The sequence below is a fragment of the Oncorhynchus kisutch genome, linkage group LG20 (assembly GCF_002021735.2).
Source record: "Oncorhynchus kisutch isolate 150728-3 linkage group LG20, Okis_V2, whole genome shotgun sequence".
Classification (NCBI taxonomy): domain Eukaryota; kingdom Metazoa; phylum Chordata; class Actinopteri; order Salmoniformes; family Salmonidae; genus Oncorhynchus; species Oncorhynchus kisutch.
The window spans coordinates 26035069-26058566 of record NC_034193.2 but is presented as its reverse complement, the minus strand read 5'-3'; the positions used below and the strand labels follow the sequence as shown (position 1 = coordinate 26058566).

The 23498-nt window shown below is 41.5% G+C and overlaps 1 protein-coding gene across 21 annotated transcripts in view; it reads right to left on the bottom strand.

Moving 5' to 3' along the window:
* Positions 1–23498, bottom strand: part of mapta (microtubule-associated protein tau a) — a 43116-nt gene that overhangs the window by 3961 nt on the left and 15657 nt on the right. For 4 of the 21 annotated variants that reach the window (XM_031799462.1, XM_031799465.1, XM_031799463.1 and 1 more), the window contains exons 4-15: positions 23002–23124; positions 21954–21977; positions 19789–19826; positions 19453–19581; positions 11501–11564; positions 11387–11404; positions 10975–11231; positions 10608–10700; positions 10187–10279; positions 7429–7521; positions 5866–5947; positions 3445–3551 (exon numbers count right to left, since the gene is read on the bottom strand). In XM_031799462.1, coding sequence (XP_031655322.1) covers positions 3445–3551; positions 5866–5947; positions 7429–7521; positions 10187–10279; positions 10608–10700; positions 10975–11231; positions 11387–11404; positions 11501–11564; positions 19453–19581; positions 19789–19826; positions 21954–21977; positions 23002–23124 — 1121 coding nt within the window. Of the gene's footprint in view, positions 1–2160; positions 2327–3444; positions 3552–5865; positions 5948–7428; positions 7522–10186; positions 10280–10607; positions 10701–10974; positions 11232–11386; positions 11405–11500; positions 11565–19452; positions 19582–19788; positions 19827–21953; positions 21978–23001; positions 23125–23498 lie in introns of all 21 variants that reach the window. The other 17 variants (XM_031799470.1, XM_031799476.1, XM_031799475.1 and 14 more) reach the window with 13 other exon arrangements.

The following is a 23498-nucleotide window of genomic DNA, read 5'->3' as shown; positions in this document are numbered from 1 at the left end:
TGTATGTTTCAGACTATTCTGTCACGCTGGTATAAAGGATTTTGGAGACAGGCGCAGGAATACAACGTTTTTTTTTTATACACCCAAAACAAACACGTATACAAAAACACTGGGCTGTACCCAAACAAAAGAGGGAGAGTAAACCTCGTTGACCGACACGGGACGATACCCGTAATACACAATACTGTATATACAGTGCCTTGCGAAAGTATTCGGCCCCCTTGAACTTTGCGACCTTTTGCCACATTTCAGGCTTCAAACATAAAGATGTAAAACTGTATTTTTTTGTGAAGAATCAACAACAAGTGGGACACAATCATGAAGTGGAACGACATTTATTGGATATTTAAAACTTTTTTAACAAATCAAAAAGTGAAAAATTGGGCGTGCAAAATTATTCAGCCCCTTTACTTTCAGTGCAGCAAACTCTCCAGAAGTTCAGTGAGGATCTCTGAATGATCCAATGTTGACCTAAATGACTAATGATGATAAATACAATCCACCTGTGTGTAATCAAGTCTCCGTATAAATGCACCTGCACTGTGATAGTCTCAGAGGTCCGTTAAAAGCGCAGAGAGCATCATGAAGAACAAGGAACACACCAGGCAGGTCCGAGATACTGTTGTGAAGAAGTTTAAAGCCGGATATGGATACAAAAAGATTTCCCAAGCTTTAAACATCCCAAGGAGCACTGTGCAAGCGATAATATTGAAATGGAAGGAGTATCAGACCACTGCAAATCTACCAAGACCTGGCCTTCTCCTCTAAACTTTCAGCTCATACAAGGAGAAGACTGATCAGAGATGCAGCCAAGAGGCCCATGATCACTCTGGATGAACTGCAGAGATCTACAGCTGAGGTGGGAGACTCTGTCCATAGGACAACAATCAGTCGTATATTGCACAAATCTGGCCTTTATGGAAGAGTGGCAAGAAGAAAGCCATTTCTTAAAGATATCCATAAAAGTGTTGTTTAAAGTTTGCCACAAGCCACCTGGGAGACACACCAAACATGTGGAAGAAGGTGCTCTGGTCAGATGAAACCAAAATTGAACTTTTTGGCAACAATGCAAAAAGTTATGTTTGGCGTAAAAGCAACACAGCACATCACCCTGAACACACCATCCCCACTGTCAAACATGGTGGTGGCAGCATCATGGTTTGGGCCTGCTTTTCTTCAGCAGGGACATTGAAGATGGTTAAAATTGATGGTAAGATGGATGGAGCCAAATACAGGAGCCTTCTGGAAGAAAACCTGATGGAGTCTGCAAAAGACCTGAGACTGGGACGGAGATTTGTCTTCCAACAAGACACAATGATCCAAAACATAAAGCAAAATCTACAATGGAATGGTTCAAAAATAAACATATCCAGGTGTTAGAATGGCCAGGTCAAAGTCCAGACCTGAATCCAATCGAGAATCTGTGGAAAGAACTGAAAACTGCTGTTCACAAATGCTCTCCATCCAACCTCACTGAGCTCGAGCTGTTTTGCAAGGATGAATGGGAAAAAAATTCAGTCTCTCGATGTGCAAAACTGATAGAGACATACCCCAAGCGACTTACAGCTGTAATCGCAGCAAAAGGTGGCACTACAAAGTAATTAAATTAAGGGGGCTGAATAATTTTGCACGCCCAATTTTTCAGTTTTTGATTTGTTAAAAAAGTTTCAAATATCCAATAAATGTCGTTCCACTTCATGATTGTGTCCCACTTGTTGTTGATTCTTCACAAAAAAATACCGTTTCATATCTTTATGTTTGAAGCCTGAAATGTGGCAAAAGGTCGCAAAGTTCAAGGGGGCCGAATACTTTCACAAGGCACTGTATATCAGGGCACATATATAACATACTAATCAGGGGAAATGGGAACCAGGTGTGTGTAATCAAACAAGACAGTCCGGGGTTGATAATGAATCCCGTTCGGTGAAGCCAGAAAGCCGGTGACTTTGACCTCCGGAACTGGTGAACAGAATGAGCATCAGTACCGGGGGGTTTCGTGACATATTCTGATAATATTACGTCACCGTATGCTGGTAAATTGTGTCCATTTACCCTGACAGGGATGCGTTATAAATGTTCAATATCTAAGATATACTGCAGTGTACACACAACATTCCACACACTCTCCCTGCTTGGCACCGGTGGATGTGGTGTACTTACTGGAGTCCTCAATCTTTATGAGCGGGTTCATCAGGATGGGTGTGATGGGTGCTGAGGGGAGGGGCTGGGGTGACTGTGGAGGGGTGACAGCAGGGGAAGGGCCGTACGTGCCCTTGTTTGATGGGCTCTCTTTATGGCTGTCTCCAGCTTCCTTCCCCTTCTCTTTCTACAGAGGACACCCAGTAATGGGGTGGGTGGTGGGGGGTGGGGGGGTGGGGGGAGATGACAAAAAAAAGCAACAAAAACATGTGATGGGGGGAAAAAAGATCAATTATAATAATGCTCACAAACAAACCAAGTGCCAGGTGATGTAAGTGACAAAATATATAGTTGGATGAAAATAAATCATGGAATGGGAACAGGGCAAGAAGCTTTCTATAGCTGTGATGTTACTAATGTGGCAGAGGGGGGAACCTAGTTAGCTTAGACAAGAAAAGCAGCACTCAATCCCAAATGGACTCCTGCACCCTAGTGGAGATCTGAAAGGATTTGACAGGTGCAACTAATATAGTCATAGCTGCATCTTGCCCTCTAATAGGCCACCATATTACTTGTACCAATTAAACCCTCTGAGATTTACATAAGTGCATAGGGTGTTGGGTCTAGGGATTTGGGATTGGGCCCAGGAAGCCAGGATTAAAGATCATGGGTGTTAACATGTAGCGGTGCGATGAAGTACACATGGGAGGAGAGCGGATGAGAGAAGGAGAGCAGGCGGTTAGGCAGCCACAGTCACCCAGGGGTCCAATGCAGCCTTAGCCTATTTTCAATGAGACCACTCACTATTCCTAATGCTCTTAAAGGTCAAACGCGGACAGGCAAACAAGATACAATCATTGGTACTTTGAAGTATTAAAAGTACCTACTGCGCATGTATTTAGCCTAATGCAAGAACAAGCTAACAACAACTCTGTTGGTCTATGTCTGGAGCAGCAATCTCTGTCAGTTCAGCCATGGGACCCCACAGCGCTATGTTAGTATGCGTGATTCATAAAGAAAATATTTTGCATCGGTACTTTGTAACAAGGATGCATTTCCATTCCTTGCCATGTTACGGTTGCCTTGATCAATATTGATTTTCACAGAGCATTTGCCAAGCAAGGTATTCCAAATCGGGGGCTATGCCATAAATCAGCTCAGAGCAAGCAGTAGAGAATTTTTTCAGGTCAGAGGGAAAAGATGAACCTATCACTGATATTAGATGTGTAATCCAGGGACATAGCTGCTTTCCCCTAAGGGCCAGTGTATAAGGTTGTTCCAGAATGATGGTTTTTGTCGTCTTACCCTCCTCTGTCCACCTCCGGCCACGTGCCCAATGTTGTCCATGGAGCCGATCTTTGATTGGACCTTGAAATCCAATTTCTCAGATTTGATCTCAACATTCCCACCACCTTATTACAGAAATGACAAAATGATACAATTGTTGAAAAAAAAAGACATTTACAGCTACCATGATTGACCTATCTGTAAACCAATTGTTGTTCCTGTGTCCTCCAGTCAGCTCGCCGGTGCCCAGCCCACTGAATGTGAGCTAGCTAGAGCTACAGAATTGTAACGTAATATGCAATATGAAAAGCACCCTCAGCAACTTTTCAGCGACCCTTTGTATGGCGGTACTTCCAGAACTTTCAACTCCCATTGGTAGTTGCGTATGGAAATTTGGATTTTAGAAAATGTTCCGTTATTAAATACATTTTTACTCAATGAAGTAATCCAACAATGTACAGTACCAGTCAAAAGTTGACACACCACACACCATTCCAGGGTTTTACTTTATTTGTACTATTTTCTACATTGTATAATGATGAAGAAATCAAAACAATGAAATCACGTGGAGTCATGTAGTAACCAAAAAAGTGTTAAACAAATATATATTATTAAAAAAATATATTTTATATTTGAGATTGTTCAAAGGAGCCACCCTTTGCCTTGATGACAGTTTGCACACTCTTGGCATTCTCTCAACCAGCTTCATGAGGTAGTCACCTGGAATGCGTTTCAATTAACAGATATGCCTTGTTGAACGTTAATTTGTGGAATGTCCTTCTTAATGCGTTTGAGCCCATCAGTTGTGTTGTGACAAGGTAGGGGTGGTATACAGAAGATATTTGGTAAAATACCAAGTCCATATTATGGCAAGAACAGCTCAAATAAGCAAAGAGAAATGACAGTCCATCATTACTTTAAGACATGAAGGCCAGTCAATCTGGAACTTCAAGAACTTTGAAAGTTTCTTCAAGTGTAGTCGCAAAACTACAATGCTATGATGAAACTGTCTCATGAGGACTGCCACGGAAAGAAAGACCCAGAGTTAGCTCTGCTGCAGAGGATAAGTTAAAGTTAACTGCACCTCAGATTGCAGCCCAAATAAATACTTCACAGAGTTCAAGTAATAGACACATCTCAGCATCAACTGTTCAACGGAGACTGCGTGAATCAGGCCTTCATGGTCGAATTGCTGCAAAGAAACCCCTACTAAAGGACACCAATAAGAAGAAAGACTTGCTTGGGCCAAGAAACTCAAGCAATGGACATTAGACCTGTGGAAATCTGTCCTTTGGTCTGAGTCCAAAGTTGAGATTTTTGGTTCTAAGCTCTGTCTTTGTGAGACAGTAGGTGAACGGATAATCTCTGCATGTGTGGTTCCCACCATGAAGCATGGAGGAGGTGTGATGGTGCTTTGCTGGTGACACTGATTTATTTAGAATTTCAAGGCACACTTAACCAGCAGGTCTACCACAGCATTCTGCAGCGATACGACATCCCATGTAATTTGCGCTTAGTGGGACTATCATTTGTTTTCTACAGGACAATGACCCCAGACACCTCCAGGCTGTGTAAGGGCTATTTGACCAAGAAGGAGAGTGATGGAGTGCTGCATCAGATGACTTGGCCTCCCCAATCATCTGAACTCAACCCAATTGAGATGGTTTGGGATGAGTTGGACCGCAGAGTGAAGGAAAAGCAGCCAACGAGTGCTCAGCATTTGTTGGAACTCCTTCAAGACTGTTGGAAAAGCATTCCAGGTGAAGCTGGATGAGAGAATGCCAAGAGTGTGCAAAGCTGTCATTAAGGCAAAGGTGGCTACTTTTAAGAATCTAAAATATATTGTATTTGTTTAACACTTGTTTTGGTTACTACATGATTCCATAAGTGCTATTTCATAGTGTTGATGTCTTCACTATTATTATACAATGTGGAAAATAGTCCAAATAAAGAAACTCTTGAACGTGTATCCAAACTTTTGACTGGTACTGTATATACCACCATCTTAGATGATCTTTTGTCTTCTTTTATTGGGTGTCCATCCCAAAGCGTTGCACTTGGGGAAATCAGAAATCAAGCGCCGCTTTAAAATGACTCACCTTTCAGGATAAAAAAAAAGAGATGTTCAAAAAGAGATCTTTCATTGAACAAGCAAAACGTTTAACTAAAACTACCAATGGAAGTTGAAGACACCAAACCTAAGCATTAACGTGTTGAACCACCATCACTATATTGGGGGGTGAAAAAAATCCACCTTGCATCAATTAAGGTTTAACATTTTATGGACCCCCTAAACTGGGTCTGTCCCCCACCTTGGCCATCCCATTCTAAATGTTCTGGACACGTCACTGGGGAGGGAAAGACTACTTTTGAAGTTTTGAAAAAAAAATGACAAACTTTCATTTTGTAGTGTAATGCCCCTTTACGTTTAAGACCTACCTGGCTTGTGGTGGATGTTGGCTGTAGAACCACATTTTGATTTAACATTGCTCAGGTCAATCTTTTTGTGGACTATTTGAACCTGTGCAGGGATAGAAAACAAAAAAACAGAAAAAAAATCGATACATATCATTTCATGAAATGTTTCCTCCAAGTGAAGGAGAAATGTGTATTGGTGATGTTGATCTTGTGATGCATGCAACCACATAGGACCTTGCCCTCTGCATTGGCCTGTTAGTGTAAGTCAGATGGTCGTTGGGGAGAGTAAAACACTGTTAACAAGATACACACTATTACTGGACAATACCGATTGACTCAAAGTCAAGATCCCCGTGCTGATTTAACTGTATCATTTGAAACTCAATGAATACTTTAAATAGTGTTTTCAGTTCATTAAGTATTCTCACATTCTATGCCGGCATTCATTTAGAATGCAAACTTTGTAGCGATATCTCAAATGTAGACATTGCTGTTATTTCGAATTGCTACATACATTTATATATTATACAGTACATTGCCATTTGACTTGGTCAAGTTTATTACCAAAAGGGTTTAAGTTGCTTTTAGATTCAAAAGCCAAGTTTCACAATCCAAGCTCTGGATCTGATGACCTCATCACATGCAGCCAGGCTCCCGGAGTGAAGGGCCCGGCTGGTGTCTCTCGACACAAAGCTCTTTGTCTCGCTTGAATGAGGTCACTTATTTGCTGTTCACTACAATAGGCTGGCAACTCCAAGCAGAAGCATAGGACAGACACACTTTTGTTAATGGGCATTAAGGGTGGCTTCTGTCCCATTTGATGCTTGTGTGCTTGACATTTGCAAGTATTTTTCATTTTAGGAAGAAAGTATACTACAAAACTCAGCTGATCAGTTCGGTCCCACTTATTAAGTACCCGTCCGGGTACTCCATGCATTTTGTTTAAAGGTAAAGTTTAGACAACCACAGAAAAACACAGGTACACATATTCTCTAGAGGGGGGTGGGGAGAAACATCATTAAGCCTACTTTAGGTTGTCATGAGCATTGCATAAGATTTCCTTGGTAGTTGCAGCTGATGCCATATGATATAACAGGGTCCTAACACAAACAGCAATTTAGGTCAGCTAGCTAGGGTTGGGGTACATTCAGGGTGAATTGTAATTTAAATTTTAATGATGAATATTGACATTTCCGTTTGCTTCCAGAATTGGCTGAATTGAAATGGAATAGACACCTAACCCTGTTGCGTACCACTGCATGCAACATAAAAGTGTTGGACCAATTCACCAACATCTATTGTTATAATTATGTACAGCATATGACACGCTCATGACAGTTGATAGAGGCTTTATGACCACTTGTTAACGCAACATATTAATATCTCACAGTTGTAGTAGTGGGAGAGTTGTAGTCACACAGATTGGGACAGATTAACACAATGGAGGCAGGGATTTCCGTGCAAAGGTGTTCGACTAGTTCCTTAGTGCAGATGCAAATTATCCCACTGGAAAAGGGAAGGGCTTTGGCAAAAGCGGTTTCTGCAGGGAGCCATGGGTTCGACCCTTTAGTAAGGCCTACTCACATTGCCTCCTCCGGGTGTATGTTTGATATTATCTTTGGAGCCACAGCGAGACTGGACATTGCTTACGTCCACCTTCTTTTCTAGTATTTGTACCTGGAAAAATGCAGATGTAGGAAGAGACTGTTATCCTTGAGCAATCAGAAAGCAGCACGGCTGCGTATGAGGACCATGGTAAAGGAGGCGAAACCAGAACTCCGTATAAAAAAAATACATTAGACTGGTTTTGTAGGTAATGACAAAGGACCAGTAGAGAAGGAAAGGAACTTTTCAGGAACTTTTTTTTATACCAACGTTTGCGTCGATGATCAGAACTCTAGAGTTACTCAAGATGCAGGAGGTGTCGAGTTTATCCCTTAGTTACTCACATTGCCACCTCCAGGTATATGTTTGATATTGTCTTTGGAGCAGCACTTAGACTGGACATTACTAAAGTCGATCTTCTGATCAAGTATTTCTACCTGGAAAAGTACAAAGGTATTTTTATTTTGATTTATTATGTCAAAGGCAGCAGCTACACTTCGAGAGGTCCAGCAAAATGAAGGCAGTTTATACAATTTGAAAAACATTATAATACATTCACAGATGTCAACACACTGTGTGCCCTCAGGCTCCTACTCCACCACTTCCACATATCTACAGTACAAAATCCATCTGTACGTGTATAGTGTGTATGTATATGCATGTGTCTGTGCCTATGTTTGTGTTGCTTCACAGTCCCCACTGTTCGATAAGGTGTATTTTTATCTTTTTTTTTTTAAATCTAATTTTACTGCTTGCATCAGTTACTTGATGTGGAATAGAGTTCCATGTGATCATGGCTCTATGTAGTAATGTGTGCCTCCCATAGTCTGTTCTGGACTTGGGGACTGTGAAGAGACCTCTTGTGGCATGTCTTATGGGGTATGCATGGGTGTCCGAGCTGTGCACCATTAGTTCAACATGTCAATACCTCTCATAAATACAAGTAGTTATGAAGTCAATCTCTCCTCCACTTTGAGCCAGGAGAGATTGACATGCATATTTCGGGCAGCAGGTAGCCGAGTGGATAGAGTGTTGAACTAGTAACTGAAAGGTTGCAAGATCGAATCCCCAAGGTAAAAATCTGTCGTTCTGCCCCTGAACAAGGCAGTTGACCCACTGTTCCTAGGCAGTCATTGAAAATAAGAATTTGTTCTTAACTGACTTGCCTAGTTAAAAAATATATTATTAATATTAGCTCTCTGTGTACATACAAGGGCCAGCCGTGCTACCCTGTTCGGAACCAATTGCAATTTTCTTAAGTCCCTTCTTGTGGCACCTGACCACACGACTGAACAGTAGTCCAGGTGCGACAAAACTAGGGCCTGCAGGACCTGCCTTGGTGATAGGGCTGTTAAGGTAGAGGAGTGCTTTATTATTGACATACTTCTCCCCATCTTAGCAACTGTTGTAACAATATGTTTTGACCATAAAAGTTTACAATCCAGGGTTACTCCAAGCAGTTTAGTCACCTCAACTTGCTCAATTTCCACATTTATTACAAAATTTAGTTGAGGTTTAGGGAATGATTTGTCTCAAAAACAATGCTTTTAGTTTTAGAAAAATTGAGGACTAACTGCAACTCTTTGTTAAGTGTTGCAGTCATTTCAGTTGCTGTAGTAGCTGACATGTAGTGTTGTGTCATCTGCATACATAGACACCAGTGGCACTAGTGACACTTACTCAAAGCCAGTGGCATGTCATTAGTAAAGATTTTAAAAAGTAATGGGCCTAGACAGCTGCCCTGGGTAATTCCTGATTCTACCTGGATTATGTTGGAGAGGCTTCCTTTAAAAGAACTGTGTTCTGTTAGACAGGTAACTCTTTATCCACAATATAGCAGGCGGTGAAAAGCCATAACACATACGTTTTGTCCTTCACTATAAGCATGCTGAACATTTGTTTACTGTAAAATAGCATTGTATCTGGCCAAACAATTTTCCCAAAAAATGTACTAAGGGTTGGTAAAAGGCTGATTGGTCGGCTATTTGAGCCAGTAAAGGGGGCTTTACTATTCTTAGGTAGTGGAATTACTTTTGCTTCCCTCTACGCCTGGGGGGCACACACTTTCTAGTAGGCTTGCATTGAAAGATAAAGGTATAGAGGGATAGGAAAGAGACCATTATGTTGGAGTAATCCAAGTGGAAGACTGAGGTAGTGAAATCTCTTCTCATGAATGACCTACCCAGTGGGCACAACTGGTTGATTTTACATTTTATTATGTCTTTAATTTGTATACTTGTTGTATAAGGACGTTTTAACAAATGTTCTGCAACCAGAAAAATGTATTTTTCTGATTGTAATCTGACCAGATAACAACCAAACAAGATGTCTTTCCCATGGTTATAACATAAACTAGTTGGATGCAATCTGGTTATTATAATACTTTTTCAACCAGAAAATTAAATCAAAACATTATGTGCAAAATTGGGCACGCTAGATAATGGTACCTGTCAACAAATAAAATTGTTGTCCTTCATTAACACTTTTAATAGTCAATATAAAGTATCCACAGAAGCTTTCATGACGCCCTTTAACAAGTTATAAAATATTTATAGACCCCTAAGTAGCGGCTGCCTGCTAATGATACTACAGGGCATTGCTTGTTATTGGGAGATGTTCGCATATTTGATTGTTGCACTATTCTCCTCTCTTTTATCATGATTCCCACAGGGTCAAAAAGACGGGGCAGTGATGGAACAGAAACGATCAGGTTTGTGAATAAGGTTTCGTTACTCACCCTGCCTCCTCCAGGAGTGTGATTCAGGTTGGCTTTGGATCCACAACGAGCCTGGACATTGCTTACGTCCAACTTCTTCTCGAGGATTTGGACCTGAAAGTAGAAGTAAAGGAAAAGGAGTATTAGCCTTGAGTAGTCAAATGCAGCAAGGCTGCAGATGAGGACCATACCAAAAGAAAGAGAGAATCTGACCGCTTGTAGGGATGAAAGCATAGGGCAGACATTTTGACTCACTTAATCCTTTAAAGGAGTACATTGTAGAGTTTGTGCACCTATGATAATTAAGCTTGTGATGAGGAATGACATGAGAGCCAGCAAAGATGGGGTAGGACATTTCCAATTTTTAAAAAGGTTGCTTCGATGATCATAACTGTAGAGAGACTCAAGACTCAGGTGTTGAGTTCATCCCTTAGTTACTCACATTGCCACCTCCGGGTGTATGTTTGATATTGTCTTTGGAGCCACACTTAGACTGCACATTGCTTAAGTCGATCTTCTTTTCAATTATTTGTACCTGGAAAAGTGCAGAGGTAGGGGAAGAGACTGTTATCCTTCAAGGGATTCAAAGCAGAGGACTCTACACTAATTCAAGTGAGCTGTCTGAGACGGATAAAAAAAATCTCTCAAAACAACGACTAGCCACGCAACAGTTCGTCATCGGAGTGAGAGCTTCCATCCCTGTGTAAAACACTAATGCAGATGAAGAGACAGTGGATGAGAGGAATGGAATATCAAGGTTGTGTGAGGCACATTGCCATGTAGTAACACCAAATAGAGCCCGAACTTACCCTTCCTCCTCCAGGCTGGTGCTTGATGTTGTCTGTGGAGCCGATCTTGGACCTGACGTTCTTCAGGTCCGGCAAGGGGGCCGCTGCGGTGAGGGGTGCAGGGGCGCGGCTCTTGAGAGAGCCAGGAGACTTGGGTGGGGTGCGCACCACCGCAACCTTTTTCACCTGGTTTGTGGCCACAGCCAAGGGCTTTCCGGGAAGAGTCTTGCTGGAGGGAGACTTGGGAGTACCAGGGCTGCTCTGTCCACTGGTGTTGTCTTTAGAGAGTATTGAAAGGGTACAGTGAGCCTTTTTGAAGACCGTAAATGTACAGTTATTGCAAGGCCAGTGAAAGATCGTACAAAGAAACAACTGAAGGCTAGTCCTGATTGAACTAATGGGTTCAATAAAATTTATAAATTTTTCGATTTACCTTTGTTCTTGCCGATTGCTGTATCACAAAAATAAACAGCATACATTAGGCATAATCAGAGGTTTGTCAATAATGCTTGTTGTGCTGCACATTGCAGGCTAGCTAGCTACATACCTGGAGCTGGGGTTTTGGCGGGAATCTTGGTTCCGGGGGCCTGTGGCCTAGCACCACCCAAAGTCTTTACATCCCCAGAAAAAGAAACACAGGGTTGAAAAGGACATTAGTGACAAATTATCAACTAACATGCTCTTGATTGACTGGTTGATCCATCAGCACTCTTGATATTGTATTTTTCCGAAAATGAAATTATACATTTGTTTCTAGCTAGTTACCTAGATTGCATTGCCTATTGACAATGTAGCTATTTTTTTATTTTACCTTTATTTAACTAGGCAAATCAGTTAAAAACAAATTCTTATTTACAATGACGGCCTACCCCGGCCAAACCCTCACCCGGACGACGCCGGGCCAATTGTGCGCTGCCCTATGGGACTCCTAATCACGTCCGGTTGTGATACAGCCCGGAATCTAACCAGGGTCTGTAGCGATGCCTCTAGCATTGAGATGTAGTGCCTTAGACCGCTGCTGCACTCGGGAGCCCGTAGCTAATGCTACTCCAAGTGTATTTAGATAGATAAGTTATTATGAATATAACCCTCATATAACCCTCACCCTTCTGTCAATCTGGATACGATTTAAGAGCACTAGCTACCCGAAATGTGGCCATTAGCCTTGACTGCATGCTGAACATGCATTCAGAGCCATAAAACAAGCTTTATTTTAGGGGTCAATTGCAGTCCTTTAAACATGGAAAAATGCATGCCAAGATTATATAGCCTCAATGCATAAGTGCAGTATCATTCAAGTGGCTTTCAATACCGACAAAGAGCATCGGCCTCAGACATTCATAGCGCGACACTAAGCTTGCTTCAGCTAACTACCATCCACAATGTACAGTATCTGTAACAGATGACAACCCCCATAGGAGTTGGTTATACACCATCACTGCAGCCTTGTATACATAATTCATAGTACTGAAGGTGTGACAGTGAAACTGTGCAAGGGCTTGTTTCTCGGAAATGGCCGTGTTGTGATTGATTGAGGCATGGATCAGAGTTTCAGTATACAGGAAGTCGTTAACGTGGGCTAACGAGTTACTCACTGGCATGGCAAGAAGGAACACACTTCACTCTGCTACTCTTAGTGAGCATACACTTCTATTCTGGACACACTCAAGACTGTTCTCACCCTGCATCATAAATGGCTACAGATATTCAACAGACTGTCCCTCTAAAATGTGACATACAAGGAGGAGGAGACTCATACTGGAAGTGTAAAAGGTATAGGTGGGTTAGCTGACAACGTCACGAAACCTATGCGCACGCTTCAACAGGGCAAAAGTCTGAGTTGTTGTGATTCTGGATGGCCAGATGGCTACCAACAATGGCAAGAAACTGCAATGTGGGGAATCGTATGTGACTAGTTTCAGCTAGTTTCATCTTGTTCTTGGATAACATGTCTTGTTTTTTCACGGATTTCATAGCAATGCTAATATGGCTAAAATTAGCTAGCTGGGTAACCAACAACTGTATCAACATTTTTCAGCCGGTTATTGTCATGCAAAAGACTGCCGGTCTCATGGTAAATGACAGTTAATTAACATAAACATATTTAGCATCACCAGGCCTCCACACAAGCCGCTGATGCACCATTGCAACATCTTCATTTAAAAAAGTATAATAAATCAATTGAATATACAATCACAACAAATCCATTATTTATTTTAGTCAGGTCTAAATAAACATTATGATTTGAAGAAAATGTATTTCAGAATATGAGTTGGCCTACTGTATGTTATCTGGCAATGCACCATGTCATAGGTTGTAGACATGTTCATTTAGCTGACAAGCTATGCTTATAAGTCCCGTGCCATTATTTGATATTATATCGTTTAATAGTGAGAAGAATATAGAAAGGATATTTTTCCCATTCTGGAGCGAGTGTACATATTATGTCGGGTGTAATTTGAAACAGATCCTATATGCTAGATTTAGAGTTATTTGGCAACTTTAGTTGTGAATGATACAAACCTTACAATGTCTTAGAAATGAAAACATATTTTTTAATGATGCGGGGTAGGCTACTTCAGTTTTATAGGGGAGCTGTGCTTAATATGAGCAGCTGAGAAATATACACATAAGAACACTTATTTCACTTCAGGCAATGGGCTCTCCAAGCCTGTTCCTGCAGCTACCCAGTGCTTAATTTGGGAAACCAAGTGAAATCTGTTCGAGAACATCAAGAGTAACATGTTTTCGCAATGAAACATATTTCACTAAACTGTTGACAGCCCCTCTGTGAGCCCAAGAAAGGAATAAAGGAGAGAGGAGATGGAAACATGGTGGTGAGATATTCTGTATAGGTGAAGGTAATGTGTAACCAATTAATTATGAAAATATAAAATATACTAGGCTATTCAAAATCAAATAAAAATGCACTAAAATTGTAGGCTAACTGATAGCCGCTCTGCACAATCAATTAACCAACAGCATCACCTAGGGCTATACTTTCTCAGAGACTAGGGGATAGACATTTTGGAGCGTAGTATAAGGTAACCAGTCCATCCAGTATGCATAATAATACAGTCCACACTCAAAGGCAATTACTCAAATTTGTTTCATTTTGGAGTATGGGCTAGACTAATTATGTACCAAAGACATCTTAAAGCAGATTTGTTTTATGCTCTGCCATGGGTAGTTTGGGCTTGAGCTCATAACCCTATGCATAAGCTCTGACATGCGTATGAGTGTTTTGAATTAATCATCACCTTAGAAAGCGCTGTCCATTTAGTTACTACACGGAACCCAAACTGGCTGCGAGCGTGCGCCATCGTGCATGAATTTATTTTGTCCCCCTACACCAAACGCGATCACGACACACAGGTTAAAATATCAAAACAAACTCTGAACCAATGACATTAATTTGGGGACAGGTCTAAAAACATTTATGGCAATTTAGCTAGTTAGCTTGCACTTGCTAGCTAATTTGTCCTGGGATATAAACATTAGGTTGTTATTTTACCTGAAATGCACAAGGTCCTCTACTCCGACAATAAATAAATCCACACATAAAAACGGTCAACCGAATCGTTTCTAGTCATCTCTCCTCCTTCCAGGCTTTTTCTTTGTTGAACTTATATGGTGATTGGCATCTAAACTTTCACAGTATTACCACAACAGTTCATCTTTCAATCACCGATGTGGGTATAACCAATGAGGAGATGGCACGTGGGTACCTGCTTCTATAAACCAATGATGAGATGGTAGAGGCAGAACTTGCAGCGCGATCTGCGTCAGAAATAGGAATGACTTCTATTTTAGCCCTTGGCAACGCAGACGCTCGTTAACACGAGCAGTGTGGGTGCAATAATTGAATAACAGATTCCTAAATGTATTTTGCAATGTTCACGCACGTGACGCGAGCGGTGTAGTCAGGGTATTAGGCTTTGAAACATCCAGAACGACCACGTTTTACTCAGTATCAACCTGCTGATGAACTTCTTTCTTCAAAATGATTATCACATTGAGGTGAGTTTTAAATGCATGATGTTTTGATGGTGTGTTTGATGTTATTTTCAATAGCATTTCCATTGATGTCAAAATGGTTAGAGGGACAATAGAGCCCTGAGTACCAGGCCATTAGGACCTGATGGCCGTCAGCAAAGTTGGTACTACTAAAGTATGTCCAGAGTGCATAAGAGATGTTTGGACTGAGTTGTCATCATCATTCTCCTTATTCTACTGGTCCTTCTGTATGGCTTCAAACTTAAAGATGTCTGTCCGTGGATCCAACCAGGACCGGATCACTAGTCAGAACTTTAACCAGGACCAAAGGTCCATTCAGGGTTCTGATCCTTCATATACACCCATCCCGATGCAGTCTGACGACGCTGTGGCTAGTAGCTCCAATAACGTGATTGAGATTGAACATGGAAGTAAGGCAGCAGGGTCTGGTACAGCGATCCGGTAAAATAAATAGCAGGGGATACGGCGGTAAAACGTGAGCCTACCACAATTAATACAACGTGGCCAAAAAAACTCATGGCTATTACACCATTACAGCATGTCAGCCACATGACAAATTAGCGGATTGACTGGAAACCGGGTGGTATACTCTCCAAATTGCATTGTGGTTTGAGAACACTTACATTTTGTCAAGGCAGAGATGAGTGGCCGAGACTAGCATGCAGACAAGGCGGAGATGAATGGCAGAGATCGAGGCACACGTGGACAACTGTGGATGCATCAATTCAGGCTACAAGTGTAGGCCTAATGACAATGCCAGAATGTCATTACACGTAGGTGTTTTGTAACAGATGTCTATTTTCATTCATCAAATTGCGGGAGCACAGCGCATGTTTGAGGTTTGGATGCTGAAATAATTTTGAGTGAGCGAATGTGCGTAGGTGGCCTACAGGAGCTCCTTTGCTAAGTGATTGTTTGACAATCAGATGAATACATGACTGGTTGTGTTTATGCCACATGAAAAGGCATAGGCAGTGTGTCCCTAAAGTAAATTGAATTCATTGCCAAGATTATATAGCCTAGTTAACTTACTCCCGTCTATACAGAAATACATACCGTTTGAAATAGGCTACTCCACCAGAAAGCATTATTTGGCCACATAGGATCATTAGCTTCTGTTTTAAACCGCATAGCCTACAGTCAGAAGGGTCTGCAATTTGCGCAGCGTGCACTGCAAATACCAAATAGATGATTGTTAAGTCGCGACTGTCAGTGGCTAGCAGCGAGACCCATCCAGGCCAGGCATATTACAATATTAAAAAATACAATCACAGAAAAACTTCGGAAAGCAAAAGTCTATTGCTGTAAAGGGATGACAATGAAAACACTCAAATCAGTTTTTTAGTTCAAAATTAAAATTCTTTACTTAATTGAGCAAACAGTAGCCTATTTGCACCAGAGGAGAACAGCAGTGAGTATGCATATTCACTGTTTATCATTAGGTCAGTGCCACTTGTTTGTTTTTGGACAACCATTTCCTCCTCCAGGTTAGATGGACTTCATATTGTATTTATGTCTCCCCCTTCTCGTAGGCAGATTATATGGATCAGACATCATTTTATTGATCTGTTTGACAGTCTGTGACATTATATAAATGATTGGAGACAGGCGCATGGGACGGGCTAGTTGCAGCGTGGTCAGACGGGCCATTCCCACTGTCCATTTAGGGTTGGTTATTCTGTCATGTTGTATAAATGATTGGAGACAGGCGCATGGGACGGGCTAGTTGCAGCGTGGTCAGATGGGCCATTCCCACGGTCTCCATTTAGGGTTGGTTATTCTGTCATGTTGTATAAATGATTGGAGACAGGCGCATGGGACGGGCTAGTTGCAGCGTGGTCAGATGGGCCATTCCCACGGTCTCCATTTAGGGTTGGTTATTCTGTCATGTTGTATAAATGATAGGCGACAGGCGCAGGAATTTGTAATAGGGGGGGTTTAATACTCCACCCAAAATATACAACATGCCATGAAAAGGCACGGGTACGAAGCCCAAAACAAACACGTATACAAAAACACAGGGATGTAACCCAAACAAAAGAGCGAAGTAAAACCTTGAATAAATACACGGAACGAGACCCGCAATCCACTACACGGAACGAGACCCGCAATCCACTACACGGGGCGAGACCAGTAATAACAAATGCACAACAATACATGGGGTGAGAGCCGTGATAACAAGTGCACAATACACGCAGCACGAAAACCAAAATAACAAAGCACAGGTACTCACAGACCAACGGACATGGGAACAATAACCAACAAGACAATGGTGAACAGAGGGCACATATATACAATTACTAATCAGGGGAATAGGAATCAGGTGTGCGTAATGAGACAGTTCAGCTGGCAAAGTAGACCTCTGGAACTGGTGCACTGGAACTGGTGCACGGAATGAGCAACAGTACTGGGGGAATCCGTGACAGTGTCAGCAGAGTAAGCTCCCCTGTAATTTTTGTAGTATTGAAAAAAAAAGGCATGAGCCCACTTGGGTAGTCCTGTACCGGTAAGAAATTACATGAAAGAAATGTAAAATACTAATCTACTTTCACCCCTGTCTATACATCAGATTGAACTATTGTAAAAATTTAAAAAAAAAATATTTAAAGGAGTAACCTCCCTCTCCAATCTACTCTACAGTGAGAGCTGCAGGTCCCTGAGAGACAGGTTGAGACCAAGGACAGGAAGTGGACACATTGACACAGGCACGCACACACATGGACAAACACATATGCACCACACACACACACACGTACAGTTGAAGTCGGAAGTTTACATACACTAGGTTAACTGTGCATTTAAACAGCTTGGAAAATTCCAGAAAATTATGTAATGGCTTTAGAAGCCTCTGATAGGCTAATTGACATAATTTGAGTCAATTGGAGGATGTATTTCAAGGCCTACCTTAATACTCTTAATACTCAGTGCCTCTTTGCTTGACAATCAGCCAACACCTCAGAAAAACAATTGTAGACCTTCACAAGTCTGGTTCATCCTTGGGAGCAATTTCCAAACGCCTGAAGGTACCACGTTCATCTGTACAAACAATAGTACGCAAGTATAAACACCATGGAACCACGCAGCTGTCATACCGCTCAGGAAGGAGACGCATTCTGTCTCCTAGAGATGAACGTACTTTGGTGTAAAAAGTGCAAATCAATCCCAGAACAACATCAAGGGACCTTGGGAAGATGCTTGAGTAAACAGGTACAAAAGTATCTATATCCATAGTAAAACAAGTCTTATATCAACATAACCTGAAAGGCCGCTCAGCAAGGAAGAAGCCACTGCTCCCAAACTGCCATAAAAAAGCCAGACTACAGTTTGTAACTGCAAATGGGGACAAAGATCGTACTTTTTGAAGAAATGTCCTCTGGTTTGATTAAACAAAAATAGAACTGTTTGTCCATAATAACCATTGTTATGTTTGGTGGAAAAAGGGGAAGACTTGCAAGCCGAAGAACACCGTCCCAACCGTGAATCCCGGGGGTTGCTGCAGGAGGGACTGGTGCATTTCACAAAATAGATGGCATCATGAGGAAAGGAAAATTATGTGGATATATGGAAGCAGCATCTCAAGACATCAGTCAGGAAGTTAAAGCTTGGTCGCAAATGGGTCTTCCAAATGGACAATGACTCCAAGCATATTTCCAAAGTTGTGGTAAAATGGCTTAAGGACAACAAAGTCAAGGTATTGGAGTGGCCATCACAAAGCCCTGACCTCAATCCAATAGAACATTTGTGGGCAGAACTGAAAAAGCGTGTACAAGCAAGGAGGCCTACAAACCTGACTCAGTTTCATCAGCTCTGTCAGGAGGAATGGGTCAAAATTCACCCAACTTGTTGTGGGAAACTTGTGGAAGGCTACCCGAAACGTTTGACCCAAGTTAAACAATTTAAAGGCGATGCTATCCCACTGGGAATGTGATTAAATAATTAAAAGCTGAAATAAATCATTATCTGTACTATTATTCTGACAATTCACATTCTTAAAATATAGTGGTGATCCTAACTGACCTAAGACAAGGAATTTTTACTTGGATTAAATGTCAGGAATTGTGAAAAACTGAGTTTAAATGTATTTGGCTAAGGTGTATGTAAACATCCGACTTCAACTGTACTATCAATGATATCATGGAAAAACATGTTTTTTCTTCGACCTTTAACTATGAATGATGTATTTATGTTTAGCAAATACCAATACAATTGCACCTATTAAGAATTGAGCAATCCAGAGGGTGGGCCCCATTTAATCTAATGTATATTTTGAAAACCTTCAAACACACCCTTACAATCAAACGGGGTTACATGACAAAAAAAGGAAAGACTGGGAGTTAGTGAGTGTTGGCATCAGTTAATGAACAGGGAAAAAATGCTGTTTGTTAGGCGGCGGTAAGGTCTGGCCTGCACCACTATCAGCCGTATGCAGGGGTGCATGGGTTGTACCACTCTCAGCCGTGTGCAGGCTTGTGCCATACTTACACGGGACTGCCTGGCCCCTACACTGCTGGCTCTAGTGGGTAATAAGGTGGGCCCATTTCTGGTTCTGTTGACTGGGGAAGGTCTTTTAAGGCCAGATGTGGGTCTAGCTTTGGTGGCAGTTTTGGTTGTCTTTGTATGATTGGAAGCAATGAGTGTAAAAAAAATGTTTGAATACCTTGAAAGTAAATGAAGAAATGTCATGAAACAGGCATGGATTCACATGAGTTAAAGGTTCATACTGATAAGGAAATATGATTTCAAATAAGTTTTCAATGACAAATTAAGAAGAAATTTGTAGCATTGTCCATGTGTACTGCTATGGGATACGTTGCCTACCTTCTTATCAGCATTGTCATTTTCAATCTTTGCTTGAGCTGTGGAAGAAAAAGGGGAAACAGACATTTAGCATATTGGAATCTTCAGACAAAAATATCCATTGCCCTTTTTTTTAGCTCACCGAGTGAACAAACTTCGAGAGGCCATTGACATGTTTCTTTGTATGTATGTGTGCATAGGGAAGTGGAGACCAAATGAAAGACAAATCACAAAGATGTGGATCTCTCAAAAACATGCATAGTGACTGTAACACACAAGACTTGTTGACTGGAAACACTCAAAGCATTTGTGAGATCCGTAAACCGTAGTGGATTTTTGGGTCTGCAAGGCCAGCAGAAAGAACAAGACAAACAGGAGGAAACAAAAACAAAGGGAAGGGAGGACGACAAGCTTATCCTCAGCCAAACGTGAAGTTCCATAGCGCATTTTCAGGGGAGCGAATGCTGCATAGCATACGGTAGCTGTTTGGTAAAATAAAGAGGATGAAATTAACTGAAGAAGATTTAGTTTGGGATTTGGTGAATAGAACTGGAAACAGACCTTTGTATATAGCAACCGGGACCAATGACATTCTTGCGGGAGAACTTTGGGGAGTTTTCTGGAGTTCGTTTGTGGTCTTGGTGGACTGTACAACATCTCTCGTCTTGGGATCCTCGACGAAATCAGGTATGGACATATAGCTTGCTCCTTCTAATTCTAAAACAGGGTTAATTACACCTATGTCAGATAGTACTGTTGTCAAATGTTTGTCACTATCAGAAGACACCTTGTTTCCATTGACCTGTGGCTCTATTTGTCGCTCCAGCCGGTTGTCCACATCAAAATGGGCAGTGTCCATTAAAGCTGATGAGACAGCGTCATGTACCTCCTGGAGATGTTCTGAATAATGTCTGGGGCTTCTATCCACTGGTACAGAGTTTTCCAGAAAAAAGTGGGGAGAGGATAGACTGTGAACCGGAAAGGAATCAGGGTTTCCTGGCACAAACTCCTTAGATCCATTATTAGAAGCAGCAGCAACCTGTTGGAGAGACTCGGCATAATCGAAAGCCAGTCCTTGTTTTTTGGCTTCTTTTGAAATCCTTAGACCCTGGTCTTCATCTACCCACAATCTATTCTCTTCAACAGAGGTGAGGTCCTCAAAGGCTGTGCTGCGGACTAAAGAGGTGCCCAGCGGATCGCTCTGCCCAGGAGAGCACTCAGGTGCATCAAGACTGACCGCTCTCTGAGAATCTGGACTGACCCCCCTGGCGGATGGGAGGTCCCCTCTCCCCTCTGACCCCTGGGTATGGTCTCCAGAGGTCCATAAAGAGTTACTCAACTTCTTCCCAAAGTCCCCTCCCCCCTGTGCCCCCTCTGAGTCTGCAGCTTCAGAGTCCAGAGAACAGAAAGCTCCCAAGGTCTTGAAGCCAAGTCCTGCCCCAATCTCTGTGTCTTCAGCAGCTTCCGATCCATTAGGCGGCGCCAACACAAATCCACTGAGGATTCCCACACCAGGTTCCTCTAGTTTTTTTGAAAGGCAGATTTAATTGTGAATTTACTCCACTCGTTTCCGTCTCCCCGTTAAAATTTTATTTGAGAAGAAAAGAGAAATTAATTTGACAGTGAACTACATAGTCATGATTTGGAGAACACCACAGAAAAGTACCAAAAAATACATGTTTTTGTGTTTATAATGGTGTCGTGAAAGAAGTCAGAGGACGCTCTCTGCGTCTGTCCAGCGGCTATGAAAAGTGCGGAATGGATAGAATGGCTTTATAAAATGCACATAACAACTTACATTAACATTCATGACGTAAAGATGGACAAAATGCTTCACAACTGGATCAATGGAAAAGATTGACAACAGATGACTATGAGACCAATGTAAACATAACTGTGAGATGTGCTGGGATGATATGCTGTGATACACACTGAATGGTGCATATTTCATTCCAAAATATGCCTTTAAAAAAATACGTCTAATTATGCTGAGAACTTTTAAACAACCATCATATTCTTTTAAACATGTATCACAGCAGTTTATATTACCGTATTATATTTAGTAGTATGGCACCAATAATATTGTAGCAGCTATGGCTAATATCATAAAATAGTGATCTGGACTTTACCTAAGATATATCCAAAGTGTTAGCAAACATTGTCCACAGTGTGATCGACTAAAATACCTGTTGAGGCTGTTCCTCCAGTTGCTGTTCAAACACGGTGAGGCAGTGCAGAGAAACAAAAAGAGGATCCAACTATTAGGTCTTGTCATACACATTACACGCTACAGTGCATAACATCCAAAAGAACCACGCAACTGCAAAGAAAGCAGAGCAGCCTAGAATACTTGAAACCATGCATACCGTTTTTTGGGTAATGCACAAAAGCCACAGCAACTCATCTTTCCCTCTGCCTTTTTCACATACATCAAAACAAAGTCATTTGATTAAACAATCCATATCTAAATCCAGCTGTGTGTCTGGGTGGTTATAGGTATTGCTAGACGTGGGAGATGCTGAGCCTGACACACTGTTTTCATTGAAAAACCATGGTCCAACATGACACCTAGCCTGGTTTTCCTTCTGGCAGCACAGCAACTGTGTTCTCCATTAGTGTGGCATCCTCCATATCTGAAGGCTCCTGATCTGTTCTAACATATCACAGGGTCCTTTCAACCTGCTGTTTCCCTTTTCTCTTGGGCTATGTAACATGTAACATGGTGTGCAGTGTACTACAATACCCATAATGCTATGTGTAACATATCCGGTTTCCATCTGGTTTCAGAATGGAGGCGTGTGTTTTGATCCCACTGCTGACAGTAATTCTAGTTGAGATACTGTTGCTATTGTATTGTATATGGACCAGGGAAAAAGTTATGCTTTGTGATTTGTCTGCTGCAAACTTGACCACACACACAAAACCAAATGCACTGGGGGGAAATTAACGAGAGAAGCAAGTATTAAGATAATTAAGAGTGATTCATAAAAGGGAAAAAAAGGTTAACCCAGAAATGACATTAAAGTAAGCATTAACAAAAGCCGACCAAAACACTAACTCTTCAGGTTGTGGCTCTGAAACCAACAAATAGTTAAAACAATATTAAGCTGATACAGTACATAACATAATCATGTTACGTACAAAAGAGGGGCAGAACCAGCGATTAATATAAAATAACAACGTTAGAAAAGTTTAATGCAAAAGACCGTGGTGGTTCTGGTGGTGGGTGCATACCAAGTTGCACCTCCTCCCCAGAGGTGCAAAGGTGCACCTCCTCGTCACAGATGCTCTCCAGTTCAGAAATCTCAGACTGTGGTTCAGTCAACCTGTGCTTTGGTCTGGCTTCCTCAGGCTCCACTGGGAGAGAAATGCACACTTTAGGTCAGAAGACCTGGTTGGTCATGTCATGGATTATTAATAAATAACATTCTGCTTTATTATGACAGTTGATCAGAAGTGAAAATCTAAAACACAAGAGTTAGACACAATCCTATCAAACTGAGAAGAAAGCAAAGGTTAGTCATATAGTTTGTCCGACATTTGTAAAGGAAAATAAAGTCTGCAAACCAAGAAAAAGCTTTTTTTGGGGTTATGGCTCTGAAACAAATGAATAGTTTAGCAATATTAAAATGATACAAATGAATAGTTTAGTTATATTAAAATGGTATCCTGCATAGAAACACGTACTGCACATAGTGAAGGATTATTTCTTTTTTAAACGGATAGAAGGA